The sequence below is a fragment of the Nomascus leucogenys genome, chromosome 3 (assembly GCF_006542625.1).
Source record: "Nomascus leucogenys isolate Asia chromosome 3, Asia_NLE_v1, whole genome shotgun sequence".
In the NCBI taxonomy this organism is placed as follows: Eukaryota; Metazoa; Chordata; class Mammalia; order Primates; family Hylobatidae; genus Nomascus; species Nomascus leucogenys.
Genome location: NC_044383.1, coordinates 29,460,704 through 29,481,897, shown reverse-complemented (window position 1 = coordinate 29,481,897; position 21,194 = coordinate 29,460,704). Strand labels below are relative to the sequence as shown.

General features: G+C 39.0%; 1 protein-coding gene across 1 annotated transcript in view; it reads right to left on the bottom strand.

The window, feature by feature from the left end:
- CFAP43 (cilia and flagella associated protein 43) overlaps window positions 1-21,194 on the bottom strand; it is a 99,461-nt gene that overhangs the window by 14,857 nt on the left and 63,410 nt on the right. The window contains exons 21-31 of the mRNA XM_030807387.1: window positions 20,991-21,095; window positions 19,868-19,984; window positions 18,735-18,965; window positions 16,352-16,558; window positions 14,565-14,651; window positions 14,211-14,291; window positions 13,287-13,412; window positions 8,766-8,885; window positions 4,068-4,175; window positions 2,442-2,528; window positions 1,660-1,748 (exon numbers count right to left, since the gene is read on the bottom strand). Coding sequence (XP_030663247.1) covers window positions 1,660-1,748; window positions 2,442-2,528; window positions 4,068-4,175; window positions 8,766-8,885; window positions 13,287-13,412; window positions 14,211-14,291; window positions 14,565-14,651; window positions 16,352-16,558; window positions 18,735-18,965; window positions 19,868-19,984; window positions 20,991-21,095 — 1,358 coding nt within the window. The remainder of the gene's footprint in view (window positions 1-1,659; window positions 1,749-2,441; window positions 2,529-4,067; window positions 4,176-8,765; window positions 8,886-13,286; window positions 13,413-14,210; window positions 14,292-14,564; window positions 14,652-16,351; window positions 16,559-18,734; window positions 18,966-19,867; window positions 19,985-20,990; window positions 21,096-21,194) is intronic.

Below are 21,194 nucleotides of genomic sequence, written 5' to 3'. Positions count from 1 at the left end.
ATGCTTTACAATACACTGTGAGGTTGAAACTATATTATCATCCCCATTCTCTAGATGAGGAAAGTCAGCCTGGGAGAGAAGCTCATGGCCCAGGGCTATCAGTCTGACAGGTGATGGAGTTAGGATTTAAAGTTGATTCTGTTTGACAAGAAAGCTTGTGCTTTTCCCACTGCTGCAGGAGGTCTCACTTCTTTTTCCACAAGGAGAAGTATGTAATTGGGCTAATTATCACTCACTCTTTTAAAAACAGGAAAACCGCAGGGCGAGGTGGCTCACACCTATAATCCCAACACTTCGGGAGGCTGAGACGGGTGGATCACGGGGTCAGGAGATCGAGATCATCCTGCTCAACACGGTGAAACCCCGTCTCTACTAAAAATACAAAAATTAGCTGGGTGTGGTGGCGCGCGCCTGTAGTCCCAGCTACTTGGCAGGCTGAGGCAGGAGAAATGCTTGAACCCAGGGGGCGGAGGTTGCGGTGAGCAGAGATCGTGCCACTGCACTCCAGCCTGGGCGACAGACAGATACTCCATCTCAAAAAAAAAAAAAAGAGGCATGTTCTAGGTTAAATTCCCTAGGTTGCCTGTAACCTGTCAGAGTTTGTATCTCAAACACAAATTAGCCGACTACATCTTTGTGACAAACTCCATGATTTCTAGATTACATTTGATTGAAAACTGGAAATCTGCATTTATAATGGTGGAAATCAGTGATACTTTCTTAGAACTCTTTTCAAATGGTTATTTTCAACCATTTATACTGGCATCTTTCAAACTTTGAGCACAAGCACATGAGATACTCTGAGGAAAAGCAATTTGTGGTCAAATAAGTTTGGAAAACACTGCTTACTCTGTTTCTTATACTTGGAGATCCAAAGGCCAATAATACATTCTGCAGTAAAAGAAAAGCTGCTTAACTTCCTTTTTTTTTAACCCAGTATTTTCCCCAAACTTATTTAGTCCTGGAAGCCTATTACAAGTAGTTCCGATTTATACATCAGGGAACTTGCGTTTGTTTGAACGCACTTTAGAAAAAACTGTTTTTAAATCTGTGTGCCATCTATGATGTAAGAGGAACTTCCTTAATGTACAAAGCAGAACCTACAATAGCATCATGCTTACACAGATCCTTAACTATTTTTAAATAATGAAAATAAATCATTATTCTCTACCTTAAGATATAAACATAATCTCAAAAAATACTGAATTAGGCCGGGAGCGGTGGCTCACGCTTGTAATCCCAGCACTTTGGGAGGCCGAGGCGGGCGGATCCCAAGGTCAGGAGATCGAGACCACGGTGAAACCTCGTCTCTACTAAAAATACAAAAAATTAGCCGGGCGTGGTGGCGGGCGCCTGTAGTCCCAGCTACTCAGAGAGGCTGAGGCAGGAGAATGGCGTGAACCTGGGAGGCGGAGCTTGCAGTGAGCCGAGATCGCGCCACTGCACTCCAACCTGGGTGACAGAGCGAGACTCCGTCTCAAAAAAAAAAAAAAAAAAAACAAAAACTGAATTAGGATCAAAACCCTTAAACATCTCCACCTAAAATATATTATACTGAATAATTCCATTTAATTGGGAGAAAAAAGCTGAAATCTAGTAACACTCCTCTTTATTTGCAAACTTTTTTCTCAGAAACACAATAGTGAAGGAGAAACAAACCTTGGTCGGCGTTTAAAAAGTTTGTAGAGTATATCCACTTGATGACCGGGAATTTCAGAAAATTCCTTTTTAAAGCTGCGATCCATAACCTAAGGACAAACATGACATTTGAGGATTGCAACTTGGTTTGGAAACCTTTTATTTGTTGACAGTACTCTTCAAAATACAGGTGGTAGCACTTTGGTTTTAAAAATCCATGAAACTTTGATTTATAAAGTTGTTAGACATTAACCATTCTCTGTGCGATGATTTCTCAAAGATTTGTTTTGATAAGAAGCATCTAAGTGTATCAAAAATGTTATTTCACATAACAGGTCTTAGAAATCATCCAGAAGTTTCCCAAAGAAGTGTCCCAAAATATATTTACCCAAAAAACATGCATGTTACTCTATTCTTTTCTTTTCTATTCCATTCTCTTCCATCTGTCTTCTTTATGCTATTCTATCCTATTCTTTTCCATTATAAAACTGCTGGTCATACTAAATTGATTTCATGGCCAAGTAACGGGGTCTGCAACCTAAAGTTTGAAAAGCCTTAAAGGCTAGATGATTTCCCTGTATTTTGTATAAGAGAAAGCTTAAACCAGAGAAGCTTATAAAAATTCATTTTACACATGGATTTTCAAAAATATACAGTGGCATAGAATGAAGTTCACCCATAGCTGAGAATTAAGTGGGAGAAAAATCTGTGAGAAAATTATATTATATCCCCTTTAACCTTCCTCCAATCTAGGCAGCAACAACTCTACTGCACTGTTGAGTGGGTAAGACAACGACTCTCACTTTGTCTTCTGCCAGTAAGTTGTCATAGTGCTCCTTGTACACATCCAGGTCTTCTCTAGATTTCCGAACAGCTTCTGAAGTTTGGCTCTATAACAGCATCAGGAATAGTTGATTGAAACTGGAGACTTTCCAGCATAAATAAAAATATTGGGGATACTAAAAAGAGCAAGGAATTTCCTAGTACAAGAGAAATATGTCTGTGAAGTATTCATTCATGAAGATTTATAGAAGAAAACAAACCAATTGGGGACTTCGAAAGAACACCCAATCACCTGTTTCTAAGTACAGCCAACTCTGTGTATGAGTGTGTGAGTGTCTATGGAGCACACTGCATCTTGGTAAGTCAGTGTGGAGGATGAAAGTGCACAGGCTTCGGAATCACATGGACCTGGGTTCTGAGAGACTGGATATACATGCAAACAAGGGCCAGACCATATGTAACAACAGAACTCTGACCCACAACCTCTACAATCATCAGCTGGGAAACTAAATCGCAGCCTTTTTAAGGATTGGCCTCAAACTTTCAGGGCTTGATCATAACCACCAGCTTCTATAACTTTGTCCCCATTTCCAACCTAGGACCATCCAGAGAAAGCCAAATATGTTCCCTAAATCAGTCAAATGAGTTGTCCCGCTTCTGATTGGTTTGCCTCTAGCTTCCTCATGCCAAAAACTTCCAATCATGTTGCACCTGAAGCCCTCTCTTCTTTGCACTATAAAGCTTTCCTACTGCTTTCCTGCCTTTGAGTCTGCCAAAAGTAATTGACGGTGGATGAGTCCCTTGCTGTGCCAAGCTCTGAATAAACAGCTGTCTGCTCATTTGCATTTGGATGTTCTTCACTTATTCCCACAGTTCCAGCTGCTGCTCTATTACACACTAGTGGCTGACTTAGGCATGTTACCCAGACTCTCTGAGATGGTATCCTCATCTGTGAAAGAAATCTAGTATGCTGCAGGGTTGCTATATGTAAAGTTATATTTAGAAGAAGTTTTGCATATGCTGTTTAATAGGTTCTTAGAAAAAAGTTAAGTTCATGTCATTTATAAGTCACACATTCATAAATGCTCTTTACTAATACTACTAACAAAAGCTGACATTTGTTGAAACATTATGTGATAAACATTTTGTATTCACAGTCTTTTTAATGAACCATATCTATACAAGCTCATATTTAGAGTTTTTCATAATACAACAGTTTTTCATTCTATATGCGAGCCCATTGCTTACATCTTAGTAAATCTTAGCGTGTCCAGAGAGAAAAACATTCCCTAAATAAGAGCTTGTAAGCAGCTTAAAAGGTTGTATGCCTTGTCCAAGGTCCCACAGCCAGTGCTTTCAACCATGAGGCTATATGGCCTCATTGTATAAACCATGTCATATGAAAGCTACACAGTTCTTTTGGCTAAATGATTGCAGATGCAGAATCACATAACTTTATTAACAGATTGGAATGGTTACTTTCACCTGGCCCTGGAGCAAAGTTCCAGACAGGGAGCCAAGGGATGCACATGGTTATGTAGGAATGGTAGAAGGAAGGAAGGAGGGGTCTAGACATGTGAGCTCTTGCTAAATGAGGGGTATGTCTATCAGAAAATGCTTATTCAGATTTCAGACACTATTCTTACTTTCTCGTGCTGTTTCCTTGTAAGGTAGTTGTTCAGGAATTTTTCTCTGGAGCTTAATTCTTCATCCAACAATAAAGAAAATGCAAGGTTACTTATTTTCAATTCCTCCTGTAGAAATATTTAAGAAAAAGGTTGGCAGAAATACTTCTACCTGAGACAATATTTTCTATAGACTTGGCACTAATCAAGCAAGTTTATGACATACAGGTAAGAGAAATATTTTAAAGGAAAAAGGAATACAGCTTATTGCAATAACTTCAGTTATTTTACCTTTTTCATAATTTCATTGTAAGGTAAATCACATATACAAAAAATACATAACATGAACATATAATTTAATGGGTTATTATAAAGGCAAACACCCTTGTTAGCACCACTTATCACAAGAAACAGAACTTTACGACTGCAGTTGCTTCCTCCAGGAGTCCTCATCAAAATCTCAACCCCAGTACTAAACACTATCTTGACTTTTTATTATATATTGTGTTTCTTTGTAGTTTTATTACCCAGGGGTGTATAATGCTGTAGTTTGGATATTTGCCCCATCCAAACTGTATGTTGAAACGTGATCCCTGGTGCTGTAGGTGGGGCCTAATGGGAGGTGTTTGGGTCACGGGTAGGGGTCTCTCATGAATAGATCAATTCCCTCCCTCAAGGGTGAGTGAGTTTATACTCTATTAGTTCCCCTGAGTGCTGATTGTTAAAGACAGCCTGGCACCCCCCTGCACCTCTCTTGCCTCCTCTCTGACCATGTGATTTCTGCACACGCCAGCTCCCCTTCACCTGCCATAAATGGAAGCGACCTGAGGCCCACATCAGATGCCTAATCTTGAACCTTCTAGCCAGCAGAATTATGAGTCAGATAAACCTCTTTTCTTTATAAATTATGCAGCCTCAGGTATTATTTATAGCAACACAAAACAGACTAAGACAGAAACCTAGCCACTACAGTATAACTTATTCATAATTTTTTTTTCATGTCTTTTAAATCTCTTCTTACTACCTGGATGATGAAATAATCTGTACAACAAACTCCTGTGACATGAGTTTACCTACGTAACAAACCTATACATGTGCCCCTGAACTTAAAGGTTAAAAATAAAATAAATCTTTTATAATCTTCATGTTCCCTTTCATTTCTTTTCCTCACAATTTATTTGAGTTATCAGCAGTCTCTGTAGCGTTGCAGAGTCTGGTTTTAATGCCTGTACATTCATGGTGTAGTTTATCGAGGCTTCATCCTTTTTATTTCTTGAAAAATGGCAGCTGGGTCCAGAGGCCTGATCAAATCTAAGTTTGATCCTTTTAACAAGACTATAGGTGGTATTCTGTTCTTTGATCAGGAGACATATATCATCTGATTGTCTTTCTTTCTGTGATGTCAGCAGCTGCAGATACTCAATGCCTGGGTCCATTAATCCGTTGAGAGATGCAAAATGGTGAAAATCTGGTTTTAGTTTCCCTTTTCACTTATTAATTGAACTACTTTTATAAAGAGATGCTTCTCATCATCTACTATTTGGTTTCAAAGTGGTACACTTCAGTTCATATAGGAAAGGCAGACTAAATACTTGATGCTTTCTCTTTATCAGTTTTTAGATAATGAATTTGTTTTCATCCTCTGAAAGTGACTGATTGGCACTTCTATTTTTAAAATATCACAAATTCATAAATTTAAACAAATGTGATGGGTTTAATTAATTGCAACTGTTATCATCTTTGAATCTTAAATTGTCTCATTCAAGGGAAATGTTTTAAGTTAGCTCCTGAATTATTTTGATATTACTGAGTAGTCTGTTAGTTTCCTCATTATCTTATATGACAAGAGGATCTCAGCATACCGTTAAAAAAATAACTTTGTTGAGATATAATTCACATACCATACAATTCACCATTTACAGTGTACAATTCAGTGTATTTTAGTATATTTGCAGAGTTGTGTAACAATCACTACAATCAATTTTAGAACATTTCATCATTCCCCCAAAATTCTTTAGCAGTCATTTCCCATCTGCCCCTCTGTCACCTCCTAGAGGCCTCCTCCTCCCCACAAAAGCAACAACTTTCTAATTTCTGTCTTTATAAATTTGCCTGTTTTAGAAACTATATGATTCCACATAAATGGAATCATATAATATGTGGCCTTTGTTGTCTGGCTTCTTTGACTTAGCATGTTCTCAAGGTTCATCCATGTTGTACCATATATTAGCACATTCCTTTTTATTGTGGGATAATACTCCCTTGTATGGATACACCATATTTTACTCATCTGCTCTCAGCTGCTGGATATTTAGATTGTTTCCACCTTTTGGCTATGACTAATGCTGCTGTTAGGCTGGAGCATTCATTCCCAATCTTCCCCCTCACTCCCAGTATATCCATACATCCAGTCCCTGCCTGGCCAGTGATTACATTCTTCTATCTGTGGCCACAACTCCCAAGAGCAGCCCCTTTCCCAAGGCTACATGTCTTGCTGGGTTCTGGGAACAGCTCTTTCCCTGCCTCTTAGCTCTAGAGATAGTACTGGCCTCCCATTGTTTCTAATTACAACACGTTTGCCACTCCTTGCTGTTTCCCTTAACCCTGCTCATACCTCTGTAAAAAGTCACTGAGGGAATGTAAATGTAACACTTTCAGTGTACCATTCCTGTTGGGATCCTGGGGATATAGTCATCCTCCTGAAGATTCCCTTCACATCTCTCCAGTGTTGCACCATCTTTTCTCATTAAGCCCCCTGCTTTGGTCAGACATCTTTCAAAAGCTCTCATCAAATGAGTGCATGTAAATCTGGGAGACCTGGCATTTCTCAAAATATCATTATTCTCTTTTTTTAACTTTTATTTTAGGTTCAGGGGTACATATGCATGTTTGTTATCTAGGTAAACTTGTGTCATGGGGGTTTGTTGTACAGATTATTTTGTCACCAGGTACTAAGCCTAGTATGCAATAGTTATTTTTTCTGATCTTCTCCCTCCTCCCACCCTCCACCCTCAGGAAACCAGATACCCTAGTGTCTGTTGTTCCCCTCTATGTGCCCATGTGTTCTCATCATTTAGCTCACACTTATAAGTGAGAGCATATCGTATTTGGTTTCCTGTTCCTGTGTTGGTTTAATAAGGATTATGGCCTCCATCTCTATCCATGTTCTAGCAAAAGAAATGATCTCATTCTTTTTGATGGCTGCACAGTATTCCATGGTGTATATGTACCACATTTTCTCAATCCAGTCTATCATTGATGGGCATTTAGGTTGATTCCATGTCTTTGCTATTGTGAATAGTACTGCAGTGAACATATGCATGCATGTGTCTTTATAATAGAACAATTTATATTCCTTTGGGTATATACCCAGTAATGGGATTGCTGGGTTGAATGGTAGTTGTTTTTAGCTCTTTAAGGAATTGCCATACTGCTTTCCACAATGGTTGAGCTAATTTATATTCCCACCAACAGTGTATAAGCATTCCCTTTTCTCCACAGCCTCACCAGTATCTGTAATTTTTTTACTTTTTAGTAGTAGCCATTCTGACTAGTGTGAGATGGTATCTGGTATTTCATTGTGGTTTTGATTTTCATTTATCTAATGATCAGTGATGAGCTTTTTTTCATATGCTTGTTGGCCACATGTATGTCTTCTTTCAAAAAGTATCTGTTCATGTCCTTTGACCACTTTTTAATGGGGTTGTTTTTTTTTCTTGTAAATTTAAGTTCCTTGTAGATGCTGGACATTTGTCAGATGCAGAGTTTGCAAATATTTTCTCCCATTCTGTAGGTTGTCTGTTTACTCTGTGGATAGTTTCTTTTGCTGTGCAGAAACTCTTTAGTTTAATTAGATCCCATTTGTCAATTTTTGCTTTTGTTGTGATTGCTTTTAGTATCTTCATCATGAAATCTTTGCCAGTTCCTATGTCCAGAATGATATTGCATAGGTTGTCTCCCAGGATTTTTATAGTTTGGGAGTTTACATTTATATTTAAGTAAATCATTATTCTCTTCTTAAACTCAATGGATAGTTCGGCTGGGTATAGAATTCAAAGCTAGAAATAATTTTTTCCTCAGAATTTAAGGGCATCACTCTTTGATCTTCTTGCTTTTAGTTACTGCATACTTCATTTTTATCCCTACTGCTGGAGATAATTAAGACAGATTTTTTTTTCACCTGATCTTTTGGGACATGAGGATTACTTTTTCATTCAACATACACTTTGAACAAAGCCCTTTGCTATTTGCTGGAGATACAGGGGTGAACAAGACAGACTTAGTCTCTACCCTCATGGAGCATCTAGTCTTGAAAACATTGAAAATAATCTCACATAAATTACAATTCAGTAGCAATGAACGGTAGAAAGGAAAAAATATAGTATATAATGGGAAGATATTACCTAGTCTGAGGAACTGATTTTTGAGCTGGGATCTGAAGGATGAATATCGTTCAGGAAGCAAAGAAGTGTTGGTAGACAGTATAACTGGCAGAGTTGGCAGAGGCATGAGGAGGGAGGGTATTGGGTGTGTTCAAGATGTTGAAAGAGGAAGTGTGACAGGTAAAGGGGAAGATGCACAAGATGAGACTGGAGAGGGACCCAGGGCCCAGAGCATACAAGATCTTAGTACCTGCTAAGGATGTTGATCTTCATCCTAAGAACTATGGAAGGGCCCTGCAAGCTCCTTAAAAGTCACATAAGTAAAACTTTTCTTTACCTGGTTGGTAACCATCTCTGCCTTCACTCTTCTTTCAAAAAGTCTTTTCAAATGTTCATCAAAGGCCTGTGTGCTTTCTTGAATAGAGTTTTGAAGTTTCTTCAGCTCTGCTTCTAATGACTAAAAAGAAAACAATAGTAAAGTTAATGTTTAGGAGTATTAAAGGCTCCTAGGAGTGATGTTTACATTTCACCACAAGGGAGGGGCAGATGGAGGGCAGCCCTTGCAAGGTGTTCTGGGCTCTGTACTCTCTTAAACCAGAGATGCTCCCACTTGGATCTGTTTAATATACTGTGTGTTGAGATTTTTGCTTAGAAAATATTACATTGGGAAAAAAAGCTTAAAATTACTGATCATGGCTAATGATACAGGCAGAAGTAGGCCTAGGAAAGCAAATTGCAGCAAATCTTTCCAGAAAATCCTCACTCTTTATATAGGGCAGCAATCTCCAGACACATGATTTAGCCCTAAAAAATTTTTATTGTTTTCAAGCACTGGTCATTTTCATGGAATTATTTCTATTTTAAGGAAATAAGAAGTGAATGTATATATATGTATATTTATATATTTGTACTCTCTTGTTTTCTGTATGTTTTGTCTCTCCAAACAGTTCTATATCAAAAGGAAAATGTTCCCTTGTCCTCTCTTTTTAAAAAATTCCACCAGAACATAAGTGAAATACAAATTTATATTTTTAAAGAGAACAACATCAAAATATGAGGTAAAATTTTGATTGCACAACAGGGTGACTATAGTCAACAATCACTTAACTGTATATTAAAAAATAACTAAGAGAGTGTAACTGTATTGTTTATAACCCAAAGGATAAATGCTTGTGAGGATGAATATCCCATTCTCCATGTTGTGATTATTTCACATTGCATGCCTGTATCAAAACAACAAAAAAGGTAATTACAAAATGTGCACATCACAACACGCTTTTAAGGACATTATGCATTGTGCTCATGTTCCCTTAAATGTTGTTACCAAAGGGGCTCAGTCTCTAGCCCAGCTGGAATCTCTAGGAAGAGGCAGAGACAGTTTGGTGAAAAAAACATAGCGGGTAGATAGGACAGCATTTTTGACAGAGGTATTTTATGTACATTGTAGGACTGAGCAAATCAGTAAGTATATTTATATTTTGGGAACTAGAGTTTTCACTGAAAAGGGGAGACCTAAATATTAAATGAAGGAAAGAGAAAAGAACCCTGTGCTGTCGAATTGGAATTGAGTTGGAATTGGAGCTAACTGGATGTGTGTGTGTGTGTTGTGTGTGTGTGTGTGTGAGAGAGAGAGAGAGAGAATGACTCCTAATCCCTAGAGCAAAGAGCACATCTAGTACCCTTGGTCTCTAAATACCAATTGCCAATAAAAGGAATCCAGGATTCTCTAAAAAGAAAAATAGCTGATTCTTGGTGCCTACAACATCTTGCTGTGTTAGAAATGGAGAAAGTGCTCAAAAACTGATGAGGACACATGAAAAGGACACAGATAAGAACTTGAAGAAGCTCCAAACACTTTGAACAACAGAAATAATAATGATAGTCATGGATTAAAACACATTAAGTTAGAGTATGCCTCTGGTAGGGCAGAGGAAAAACTCTTCTTTGCAGAAGAATACTAACTAATAAGTACAAAATAAATGATTAAAAACTAGAAAGGCACCATTGTGCAATCACTATAGTAATAATTGATTCAGGCAAGGTTCATCAATGGATGCCAAAAGACAGAATGAACAGAGAGTCAGATTCAAAATGTCACCCCCACAGATTAGTTATTACACGTGAAGGAGAAAGAGAAATTCTATAATAAAGAAATCTGGAGAAACCTTCTTTCCAGTGATCATACTTAATGTTACCAACAGTGGGACTGACTGAAATCAGGAGCCTCCTGATATGATGCACCGAAGACACAGCATCATCTACTTAGTATGATTGTCAGAAATATTGCACCTAAATCTAATCATGAGAAACCAATCAAATTCAACATGGGGGACATTCCACGAAAAAATCAGCCTCAATTTAAAAAAAAATGTCAATGTCATGGAAAACAAAGTTGTAGAACTGTTCTGGATTAAAGAACATTAAAAACTAAGTGAAATTGATTAGATTTTTTGATAAACATCAACAAAAAAAGCTATGAAGGACTTTACTTGGACAACAGGGTAATCTGAATATGGGCTTAATTAGATAATCATATTTATATTAAGCTTCTTTTGTATGATAATTTTACTGTGGTTATGTAGAAGAATATTTTTGTTCTTAGGAGATTTAAGCTGTATTATTTAGGCATATCATGATATCTGTGATTTATCTCTAACTATTCAGGAAAAAAGAGAACAAATGTGGCAATATAAAAAACTGATGTGCACAGGTACATATATATAATATATATATATAACATATATGTAATATATATGCTATTGGTACAAATACATGGTATATAGATGGTACTATTCATGTAACATTTATGTACATTTGAATAATTCTAAAATAAAAATTGGTGAAAAAAATAATCCAATGTTAGGGAAGTAAGTGGAGGTATAAAATGAATTAAGATTGGCCATGAGTAGATAATTGTGGAAGCTGGACAAAGGGGTCATTATACTGTTCTATTTTTATACATGTTTGATATTTTCCATGATACAAGATTTTTTTTTAATTGAGAGAGAGAGAAATTGAAAACCATCAACATAGATTTTTTTGAGTTTTGCAGTAAAGGAGAGCAGAGACATTGAGTGACCCAGGGGGAAAGAGAGGCCAAAGGAGTTGAGTTTTTTCCTTTTCCTTTTTGTTTTGAAATAAATTTATACTGACCCAAATATCACAAGAACAGTAGAAAGAACTCTAGCATTTCCTTCCAGGAAATATTTTTTTAATAAGATGAGAGATGTATACAATTATAGCACATGTCTACACTGATAGGGAAAATCCACAGGGTGGGAAAAATTGATGATGCAGGAAAGAAGAGGGTAAATTGATGAGTAATGACATTGAGTAGGTGAGATGGGATGGTGGCTAGTGCACCAGGAGAGGACCAGGCTTAGGTGGATGCAAGGCCATTTTACCCATTAAGAAGCAGAAAGGCAGACGCCATGGATTCAGTGCAGCTGGTGGGTGGATGCAGCAGTAGAGGAGTAAGGGAAATCACTTTTAGTTGTCTCTCTTCTCTTAGTAAAATAGAAAATAAGGTGAGAGTGAGTTGAGGGTGTCAGGTGTTGAAAGTTTGGGAGATGAGCAATGGGTATGAAAGGGTACTCTAGGATCCTGCTACTTAAAGTAGGGCCCACTGGCCAGCAATAGCCTATTTGGAGTGCAAAATCTCAGCGTCCTTCCATTTTCACAGAGCAACAATGAAATCAGAACCGGCATTTTTAACAAATCCCCCAGGTGATGCAGATTCGCATTCAAGTGTGAGAGCACTTGGCTAGGGGAAAAATGGAGTAGCATTGCCGACCAGCTCTAAGGACCCAATTGAGATTAAGGTCATAATTTGTAGTAAACCCAGTCAATAGTTTTTCTTTAGCCACTTCATGGGTGCAGGTGCAGAGAAGGCAGAGTATCAGATTTAATCAAGGCTGGGGGTTCAGCAGGTGAGTAAGAAGAAGGTGCAGGGACATGAGGGTGCAGGCAGTGGACTATCTTACAACACAAAACTCTGGAGTAAATGTAGTTGATCGGTCACCAGCTTTTATTCCTCAGGCATCTATACTCCCTAACTCTTTGAAATCTTTACTTCTTTCAGTGTTACTGATTTTGGCTTTGAGTAAGAACCATTTTAGGTTAAAATATAAGGGACCCTACAGGGCCGCAGTGAATAAAAATGTGGACAGGTTCACAACAGATTCAAAGAAGCTCTTCATGAGATACAGCCACTAGCAAGCTGGCAAGCTGTCCTACCTTGAATGATGGTATGACTTTACTTCCTTCATAGAAGAATAAATATTGTTTACTTGACTGCACATCATCATCTTTTATATCTCTACTGTAATTGTGAGCAATTTTAATGTGACAGTGTTTCCTTCTGATGGACGGGGATACAAGTAGCAGAACTGCACTGTAAAAACCTTGAATTTGAGTTGTAAATAATGTACTGCATTGATTGTGCCATTTGTTCTTCAAACTCTTTTCTTGAGATGGAGAACAAATCAAGCAAAAGTATTACTGAATTCAAATAAATGTACACAACACAGAGCAATACCTTGCTGTGACTTGAACATGTTGTATTAGGTGTTCATTGAACACCTGAAGAATGAATGAAGGGCCAAATGAATTGTAATGACATGGGAAATGCTGAAATCAATAACAGCTTTAAAAAAACTATTGCCATATGTTTCCTTGCTTTAAAATTGTTTTAACTCCTTAAATTTATCTCCACCTACTTCTCTAAATACTCTTGAGAATTTAAGCTGAAACACTGTCCTTAAGCTATTAAAGATATCGAGAAAATAGAAAACATTTGAAAAGATATTTAAACAGCACTCTGGATATGATAGGTTATATTAATTCTTTGCCTTCTGACCTTTCTATACTTATCTCTTTCTTCATTTAACTCCTTTACTTTTTTCTCATAATCTTTGAATTGTTTTCTTTCTTCCTCAGTCCACACAGCGTCAGGTTTTGCCATGAAAGCAGGCTGAGGAATCACCTGAAGATATGAAGAAAAGCATATATTTCAGCTCAAACGTAAATGCAGTAGTACAGTAAAAGCTCAGAGTTTTTTTTTTTAAAGCCCTTTAAAAGGATACAGTCCTTCACATTGGCAAGGACAACGACCTGACATCTTGGGCAAAAGATATTTTAAATTTTTAAAACAGTTTTTCTGTGACTTAGGTGAAGGTGAGCAGGGTGGGATATACCTGGACTCTTAGGTGATAGACTCAGAGGAGTGTGTTGGTATCTTTATAGCGAGAACTACCCCTGAGCTCCAGGAACACCTATGTCAGGTATCAAAGAAAATGTTTCCTCGTATATCTGGATAATTACTGATGAAGCAGTATTCCTGCCTTCAATAGAGACCAAAACCACTGTAGTTACTTATTTTTGTTGATTTGTTTGTGTCTTGTCAGATTGGAAGGCAAACCTGCATTTTCAAATTTATTATCTGTCTAATGTGGTATGTTTTTGGTTTTCTGAGACAGGGTCTTGCTCTGTCTCTCAGGCTGGAGTGCAGTGGTGTGATCACAGCTCACTGTGGCCTTGAATTCCTAGCCTCCTGCCTTGAATTCCTGGCCTCCTCACTTAGCCTCCTCAAGTGCTGGGATTACAGGCATAAGCCACCACACCAAGCCCTAATGTGGTAGGTTTATAAGGTACTATGGAGGTTGTATAATATTTGTTGCTGTAGAACTTCTAAAACTCAGGTTTATATAGGACAAAAATGGTAAAACTTAAGTAGCTCTTTCCACCCCATTCCACCTTCTATAAGGATGAACAGAAATATCACCATTCTCAAAATATCTTCCTTCTTGACTTCCAGAACTCCTCCCATCATGTCCATCAGAGCTCGGAGTCTTGTGCTGGCACCCTGGGAAAGAGCCAGAATCAGAGAGGAATGCTGAGACAGAGACCTGACATTCCAGGTGGCTCCAGAGGCAGCTTCCCACCCAACATTAGAATGACCGCATTTGGGATTGGGGAAGGTAGGCAGTGCCTGGAGGAGAGAAGGGGGAAGGAGGCCAATGAGATTCAAGTGACCACTGACCATGACAAATGTGTTGATGGGTTATTACACCAAACTAGGAAGGAGTATCCCTAAAGCAAAGAGGGTCTTAGGTCCTGTGTAAGCTAAGCTGCATGCCTGTATCAGAAGCCAGTGCTCCGTTTCATGATTCACGATCAATTCTTTGGCTTTGTGCCACGGCTTAATGTGTTTGTGGGCTGTAATCTGAAAGAGAAAATGTCATTTCCTGCTATTATTCTTACAAAATTCAAACTAAATTTTCCTTCCACAAACTGGGAGGAGGCTAGAAGATACTAAGGGGATTAAAGGGACTCTGCAGACTTTGCACCCAATTTTCTGTTTTGGAATAAGATGAGGTCTAAAATGAGAGAGGTGGAAAAATAGATCTTTACTTCTCTATTAACTCTCAAAGCTTTTGTCCACCACTAAAAAGATTTTAACAGGGAACCTGACCGATTAAGGAGGGGAGGGAGGGGGGCTCAAAAGAAGTGCCATCTAAGCCAAATTCTGAAGGATGGGGGTCCTAAGAGGTCGAGGGCTTGGGGCATTCAAGGGACTGTGTGAATGAAATTGTGACCAGAATGGAGCCAGGTGGGAGAGCAGTTGGGCAAGAAAGGGGGTGGGGGTGGGCATTTAGGAGGAGGCTCATGGGCTTTATCCCAAGTGAAGTGAGCAGCCACTGCAAGGGGTGAGGCAGAGAAGGGACATAGTAAGTTTGGCTTGCAGCAAGAGCACTCTCCTAAATGTAGGATGGATTAGAGCCCAAGGAGAAGTAGGTACAAAGTGACTGCCCCAAGCAGGGCCCTCCAGAGAGCAGCAGAGTAGCAGAGTTAGGTCCTTGCTGTCACCTTGCTCCAGAGTTTTAGGTCACATAGTGAAAGTCTGGTTTAGGAAAAACGACTTGCTTAAACAAGTACAGCAGAGTGCACAGGTTAAGAGAATGAACTCTAAGGCATGATGGTTTGGGTCCAAACCCCCAACAATGACACTTACTAGCTTTGTAACTGTGGTCAAACTACTCAAACTCTCTGTGTCTCACTTTCTTCATCTGTAAAATGGAAGTAATATCAGTACCTACCTTATGATGACTTACAATGATAAATTCATTTCACTCCATCTAGGGCACCGGGAATGGTGCCCAGCCAACATCCAGCAGAGACTGTTAAAATATTTTCTATTACTTCTAAACACCACTATTATCTTTTGCCCCCAGGAGTCAAGTTGGTTTTACGTGAGAAAAGGTCTTTAAGTATTCTTTAGCATTTTTTTTTTTTTACTTTTAGAAAATGAAATATTGTCAGATTTTAATTGTTTTCTTTAGGCATTTATTTTCAATTGCCTCTGTGCCAAAACCTTTAAAGAAGGCTGTCCGGAGAGCCCCTTTCTCTGGGATCCACACCGCCTGAATGACCTAGATCACTACTGGAGCTCCACTGGCCTCGTTCCCGCAATGTGACCCAGCCACTCTGGGTAGAGGCACTGGACCCCAGCTGGGCCAAGGAGCCCCGTCCCAAATGAACTGGGAATTGGGACTAAGAGATTCTAATTCAGACCAGCCACTTTCTCATGTGGAGAAGATACAAAGTAGAAATTGCTACAGGAAGTAGAAATGCAGAGTGATGTGAACTAAGAGATGAAGACAGAAGGCTTCTGGACCTCCCATGAGGCTCTAGTCTTCTGTTTCTGCTTCTTCCTGGGCTCAGTGTCCAAATCTTTCCTGGACTCCACAGGATTCATAAAAGAAATTCTCATCATTGCTGAGGCTACATCACCTCTTTCTGTTACCTGCAACTGAGAGTGCTACCCAGTACAATCACTTCCCACAGAGTAACCAAGGTGAACAAGTAGGAGCTGGGGAAAGTCTCCTGAGAAAGAAGGGAAGGGAGAACACAGCTAGCCAGTACCTCCTCATCTTGCACAACAAGCGTTCTCTCTGGCTTCTCACAGTCTTCAAATTCTGGTTGCCAGACTGCTTCTTCCAATTCCAGATCTAAAATAATTTCTCGAATTCGAACATTTCTTTCCTTCACGCGTGCAATTTCAAACTCTTTTTGTTTATATGCAGTGTCAAACTCATTATTGAAAGCAGTTTTTACCTTGTAAATGATATCCTGAAATATTAACATGTTACTGAAAACACATCACATATTATATCTTTACTGGTAACATGATCCCACAATTATACTTTCCCTCTAAAATCATTCCACAAATTATCTTTTTTTTTTTGAGATGGAGTCTCGCTTTGTTGCCCAGGCTGGAGTGCGGTGGCGTGATCTCTGCTCACTGCAAGCTCCGCCTCCCGGGTTCATGCCATTCTCCTGCCTCAGCCTCCTGAGTAGCTGGGACTACAGGCGCCCGCCACCAGGCTCGGCTGATTTTTTTTGTATTTTTAGTAGAGACGGGGTTTCACTATGTTAGCCAGGATGGTCTTGTTCTCCTGACCTCGTGATCCGCCTGCCTCGGCCTCCCAAAATGCTGGGATTACAGGTGTGAGCCACCGCGCCCGGCCCTACAAATTATCTTTTAAGAGGGTAAAATGAATCTTTCTAGAATACTACTTACATTAAGTCATTTATTGGCTCAATAATCTACAGTGGCATCCAAGTATGGGTAGGATTAAGGCTACCACATAATTGTTAGACTATAACCTACTTCCTGAAATGTAAATTGTAACTCCATGTGCAGGTTGACAAATGCTGAAGTGGGTGATGGGTACTTAGAGGCTCATTGGGCTATTCTCTCTACTTTTGTACAAAATCCACTATAAAATATTTAAAAAGCAATATATAGGATTTAAGTTGGCACATGTCTTTTCTTTGGAACCTGGGTTGGGGTAGATGTGGAAAGGAAGAGATAGTTTGTAGAAAGTATTTGGAGAACCTGCCAGAGAATTACCACCACACACAATACTCTTCTTCTGTATGAACACATCATTCTCAGGTAGGAAAGAAACCTGTGCTAGCCAGCTGGAGTAACCAATTCCTAAGGTGCCAGTGGGACCAACTGGATTGCCTCCACTCCTGCTGATGGGTCAACCCAAAGTGGCCTTTATGTTGCCATGGGAGTTTAGTCTATGTCTATTGTACTGAAGATGAAACCATTAAAGCAGGGTGAAAAAAATGATCTTAACAGCTAGCATGAAAATTTCTCTTGGGCCGAAATTACCTCCTTGTAGGAAAACACCTTAATTAAAAGCAGCAAGAAGGTGAGACCCTGAAGACAGAAGCTGAGCAACAAATGAGGTAGCTAAATAGCTCTAAGTGTAAATGAACAGAAATTTCAGGGGCTAGAGCAGAAAAAGAAAAGGATAGGAAGAGAGAGCTAAGAACATGGCAGGAGACTAGAATTCAAATTGCAGACGTGGCTGGAGGGCTTTCAGGAATAGGGATTGCCAGCATTCAAACTATCTTCATTGGCACAATCTCAGTCATTACATTTTCAAAAACCTTCAGTCAGGGTTTCTACATGTATAGATGTATTCTGAGACTGTTTGGTGGGAAGTTAAGGAGTAGGAGCTTAGAGCCAGAGGAACCCCACACCTTATCCTTGAACCCCAGAATTTACAGAAATTTAGAGGAAATTGTCTTTCCCCAGGTTAAGCAGATAGATAAACAATAACATCTTGATCTTACAAGGAAATCCTAATTGACATTTGGCTATACTGAGAAAACGGAATTCTAGTGTTTTCTTTTCTCTGAGCTTACTGAAGTTTAAAGCAGAATGGTTTGTGGTGTCAGCTGTTGTGGAATGTTCTTTAGAAAACTTGGTATCACAGTAACCTAGTCCAAATGGTTGAATGCAACTCTTGTACACAAGATCTGTCTACAGGACATGGACAGTATCTGTATATTCCTCTATGTATTGTTATTTATTTCTTTTGAGAAGGAGTCTCACTCTGTCGCCAGGCTGGAGTGCAGATCCAGCTCACTGGCATGATCTCAGCTCACTGCAACCTCCGCCTCCCCAGTTCAAGCGATTTTCCTGCCTTAGCCTCCCGAGTAGCTGGGATTACAGGCACACGCCACCGTGCTCAGCTAATTTTTAAATTCTTAGTAGAGACGGTGTTTCACCATGTTAGCTAGGATGGTCTCGATCTCTTGACCTCATGATCCAACCGCCTCGGCCTCCCAAAGTACTGGGATTACAGGCATGAGCCACTGTGCCCAGCCTCCTCTATGTATTTTTATATCTTCATTTGATTGGCATTAGTTTTCAATGTGAGGCCTTGAAAGCCACCTAATGGGGAGTTCTAGAGATTTTTGAGGGTTAAAAAGAAAATTGACCCACTTTCAGTAATATAATTTGGTTGATTTTCTCTTCTCTGGAATGAAGCTCCAATTGGCTTGACAATAAAGAGGTATCTACCCCAAAATCAGTACTCAGACTACCAAGCAGGTAATTGGGCAAATTGCTATATTTTACTGTCTTGTCTTCCTCTTCCTCTTCTTCATCATCCTCTTCATGATGCTTTTTAACCAACACAACTCCAGACTGAGCCTCTACAATTTCCTTCCGTAGCTAAATGTAGAAAAAGATGACACAGAAGTTATGCAATAATAAGAATCCTCTAAAGGGAAATTTTGTGACAACTTAATTATTTCAACAATCATTTTAATTTGTTGAATTGTCTTGCCAACAACTGAATTCAAAGTGATGAATAGATCCTAGAACTGCTGCAGAAGAGATTAAAGCTTCAGAAACTGATAAACGATGGATAAATCAAAGGAATAAAAATTGTCCTGGATGGTATGTAATATTTATATCTTTCTGTCAGTATGGCAGCTGCCTGTAAATAGTTTGAGTCTTTTTTGGTACTTAAGTATTAAGAAATATATATTTTCTTTATCTTTTACAAAGAAACCTGTTAACAAAGGACTGGTGGGTGAAGGTTAACACGAATTAAGCATGCCTTCTTTTTGTTTCAGAGAAAGAGTGGGTGCAAAGTTCTGACCAAAACAAAACTACACTGAAGGGCAGTGTTTTTTTAGTGGTTTGACAGAGATTATTGCTTAAAAAGTTGGGGTTTAGAAAAACCATAATTCCATCAAAACAAATTCTCCTTCATCCTTGATCAATTATCTTAAAATACAATCCCTAGTGACAACGGAGGATGAAAAGGATATGTGTGGATGAAGACAACCTCTGTGCAGGATAAGAGCAAAACCCCAAATCTCATTTTTTAAGTTATATCCTCATATTTGAGGGCTAGCCAGTGTTGTATAGGATACAGGCTCCTTGATTTATTGTGTGGATATAGGCTCCTATAGTCATTAGAATATATTCTACAAATTAACAAGAAATAAAAATATAAATACATACAATACGTAAACTTAAATTATATCCCAACTCAAATCTGAGCAAAGGAGACTCTAAAATAAAGCACATCACTTATATAAACACACATATATTTAAAATAGTACTTTAAGACACTCTGCTTCAATCTTCTTTTGCTGTAAAACTCTTTCCAATTCTTTCAGCTCTTCAACCGTGCGCGCTTTCATTGGGAAGTTTTCAACCACACAGGGGATATGAAAACACTTGGGGAAAAAAACGCAAGACAAAATAAATCCATTTGTAGTATAATTGTGTGTATCTGGGGTTGAGTAGGGGATGTTTTCTGTGATTAAAATTAACCCATAGGTTATCATGCATGAGTAAAATTGACAATGGAAACCTTTTTAAAAATAAAACAATGTATTCCATGAGTATTGGTATAAACTTTATATGAAATACTGTGCTTTGGTGAAGGGCTGATTTTTAGGTCAGTAGTTCTCAACTAGGAACAATTTTTCTCCCCCCTTCTCTCCCTATCCTTTTCCCCCAAGACATTTGGCAACATTTTTTACTGTAATTACTGGAGGCGAACAATGCTACTGTCTCCAAATAGAGCCCAGAGATGTTGCTACACACCCTACAGGGCATAGAACAGCCCTCACAACAAGAAATGATCCAGCCCAAAATGTATGGCTCATGAGGACCCTGTTTTAGAGCAATACTCCATTACATAAAATGTAGGGTGGCCGTATACTTCATTGTCCACATTGGGAGCATATTTGAAAGTGAAAAGGATGCTGATGATAGTTACTCTGGGATTGCAGACAAGACCTGAGACTTTTGGTCACCTTACACAAAGAGGGAAATTATATTGGAGGGAATCTCAATGAGAAACAGCTGCTTAGAAAATGGGACGGCAGGCACAGGCAGCAACATGAACCAGATTTTGTCTACCTTTCAATCTGTGTGAAATGTGAGTGAGCAGACAGCTATTAAGACCCAGATGCAGGGGGTGTCTGAGAGGAAAGGAGGAAAAGAATGCTAAGACGGACCTTCAGAAATGCTGGCTGGGAAGCACACGGGGCCTGAGCACAGAGGGAAGGAACCAAGAGACAGGGACACATCCAGGTGAAATTCAGTATAGGAAGGGGCAAGCCATGCTCTCAGTGCTTTGCTATGCCCGAATTTTCTTAAATTTATCTTTAAAACTTTCCTGAGCTTTTGATGACAATTCTCATCAGGTTTTGTACCTAGGGTTCTATCTGTTACCTTAAGAGCTCGACCTTTCACAGCCATCGAATTCCAGCATTCTTCTTTGATAAGTTCAGCCAAATAGCTCTTGGCTAAGTTATGCATCTCTACATCCTTTATCATCTTGAAGAAGACAGACAAAGGGAAAAGATAAAAATGAAAGTGTGGCCTCAGAAATAATAATCTCCATTGTAAACTCATTAAGTAGTCATTAACTGCACC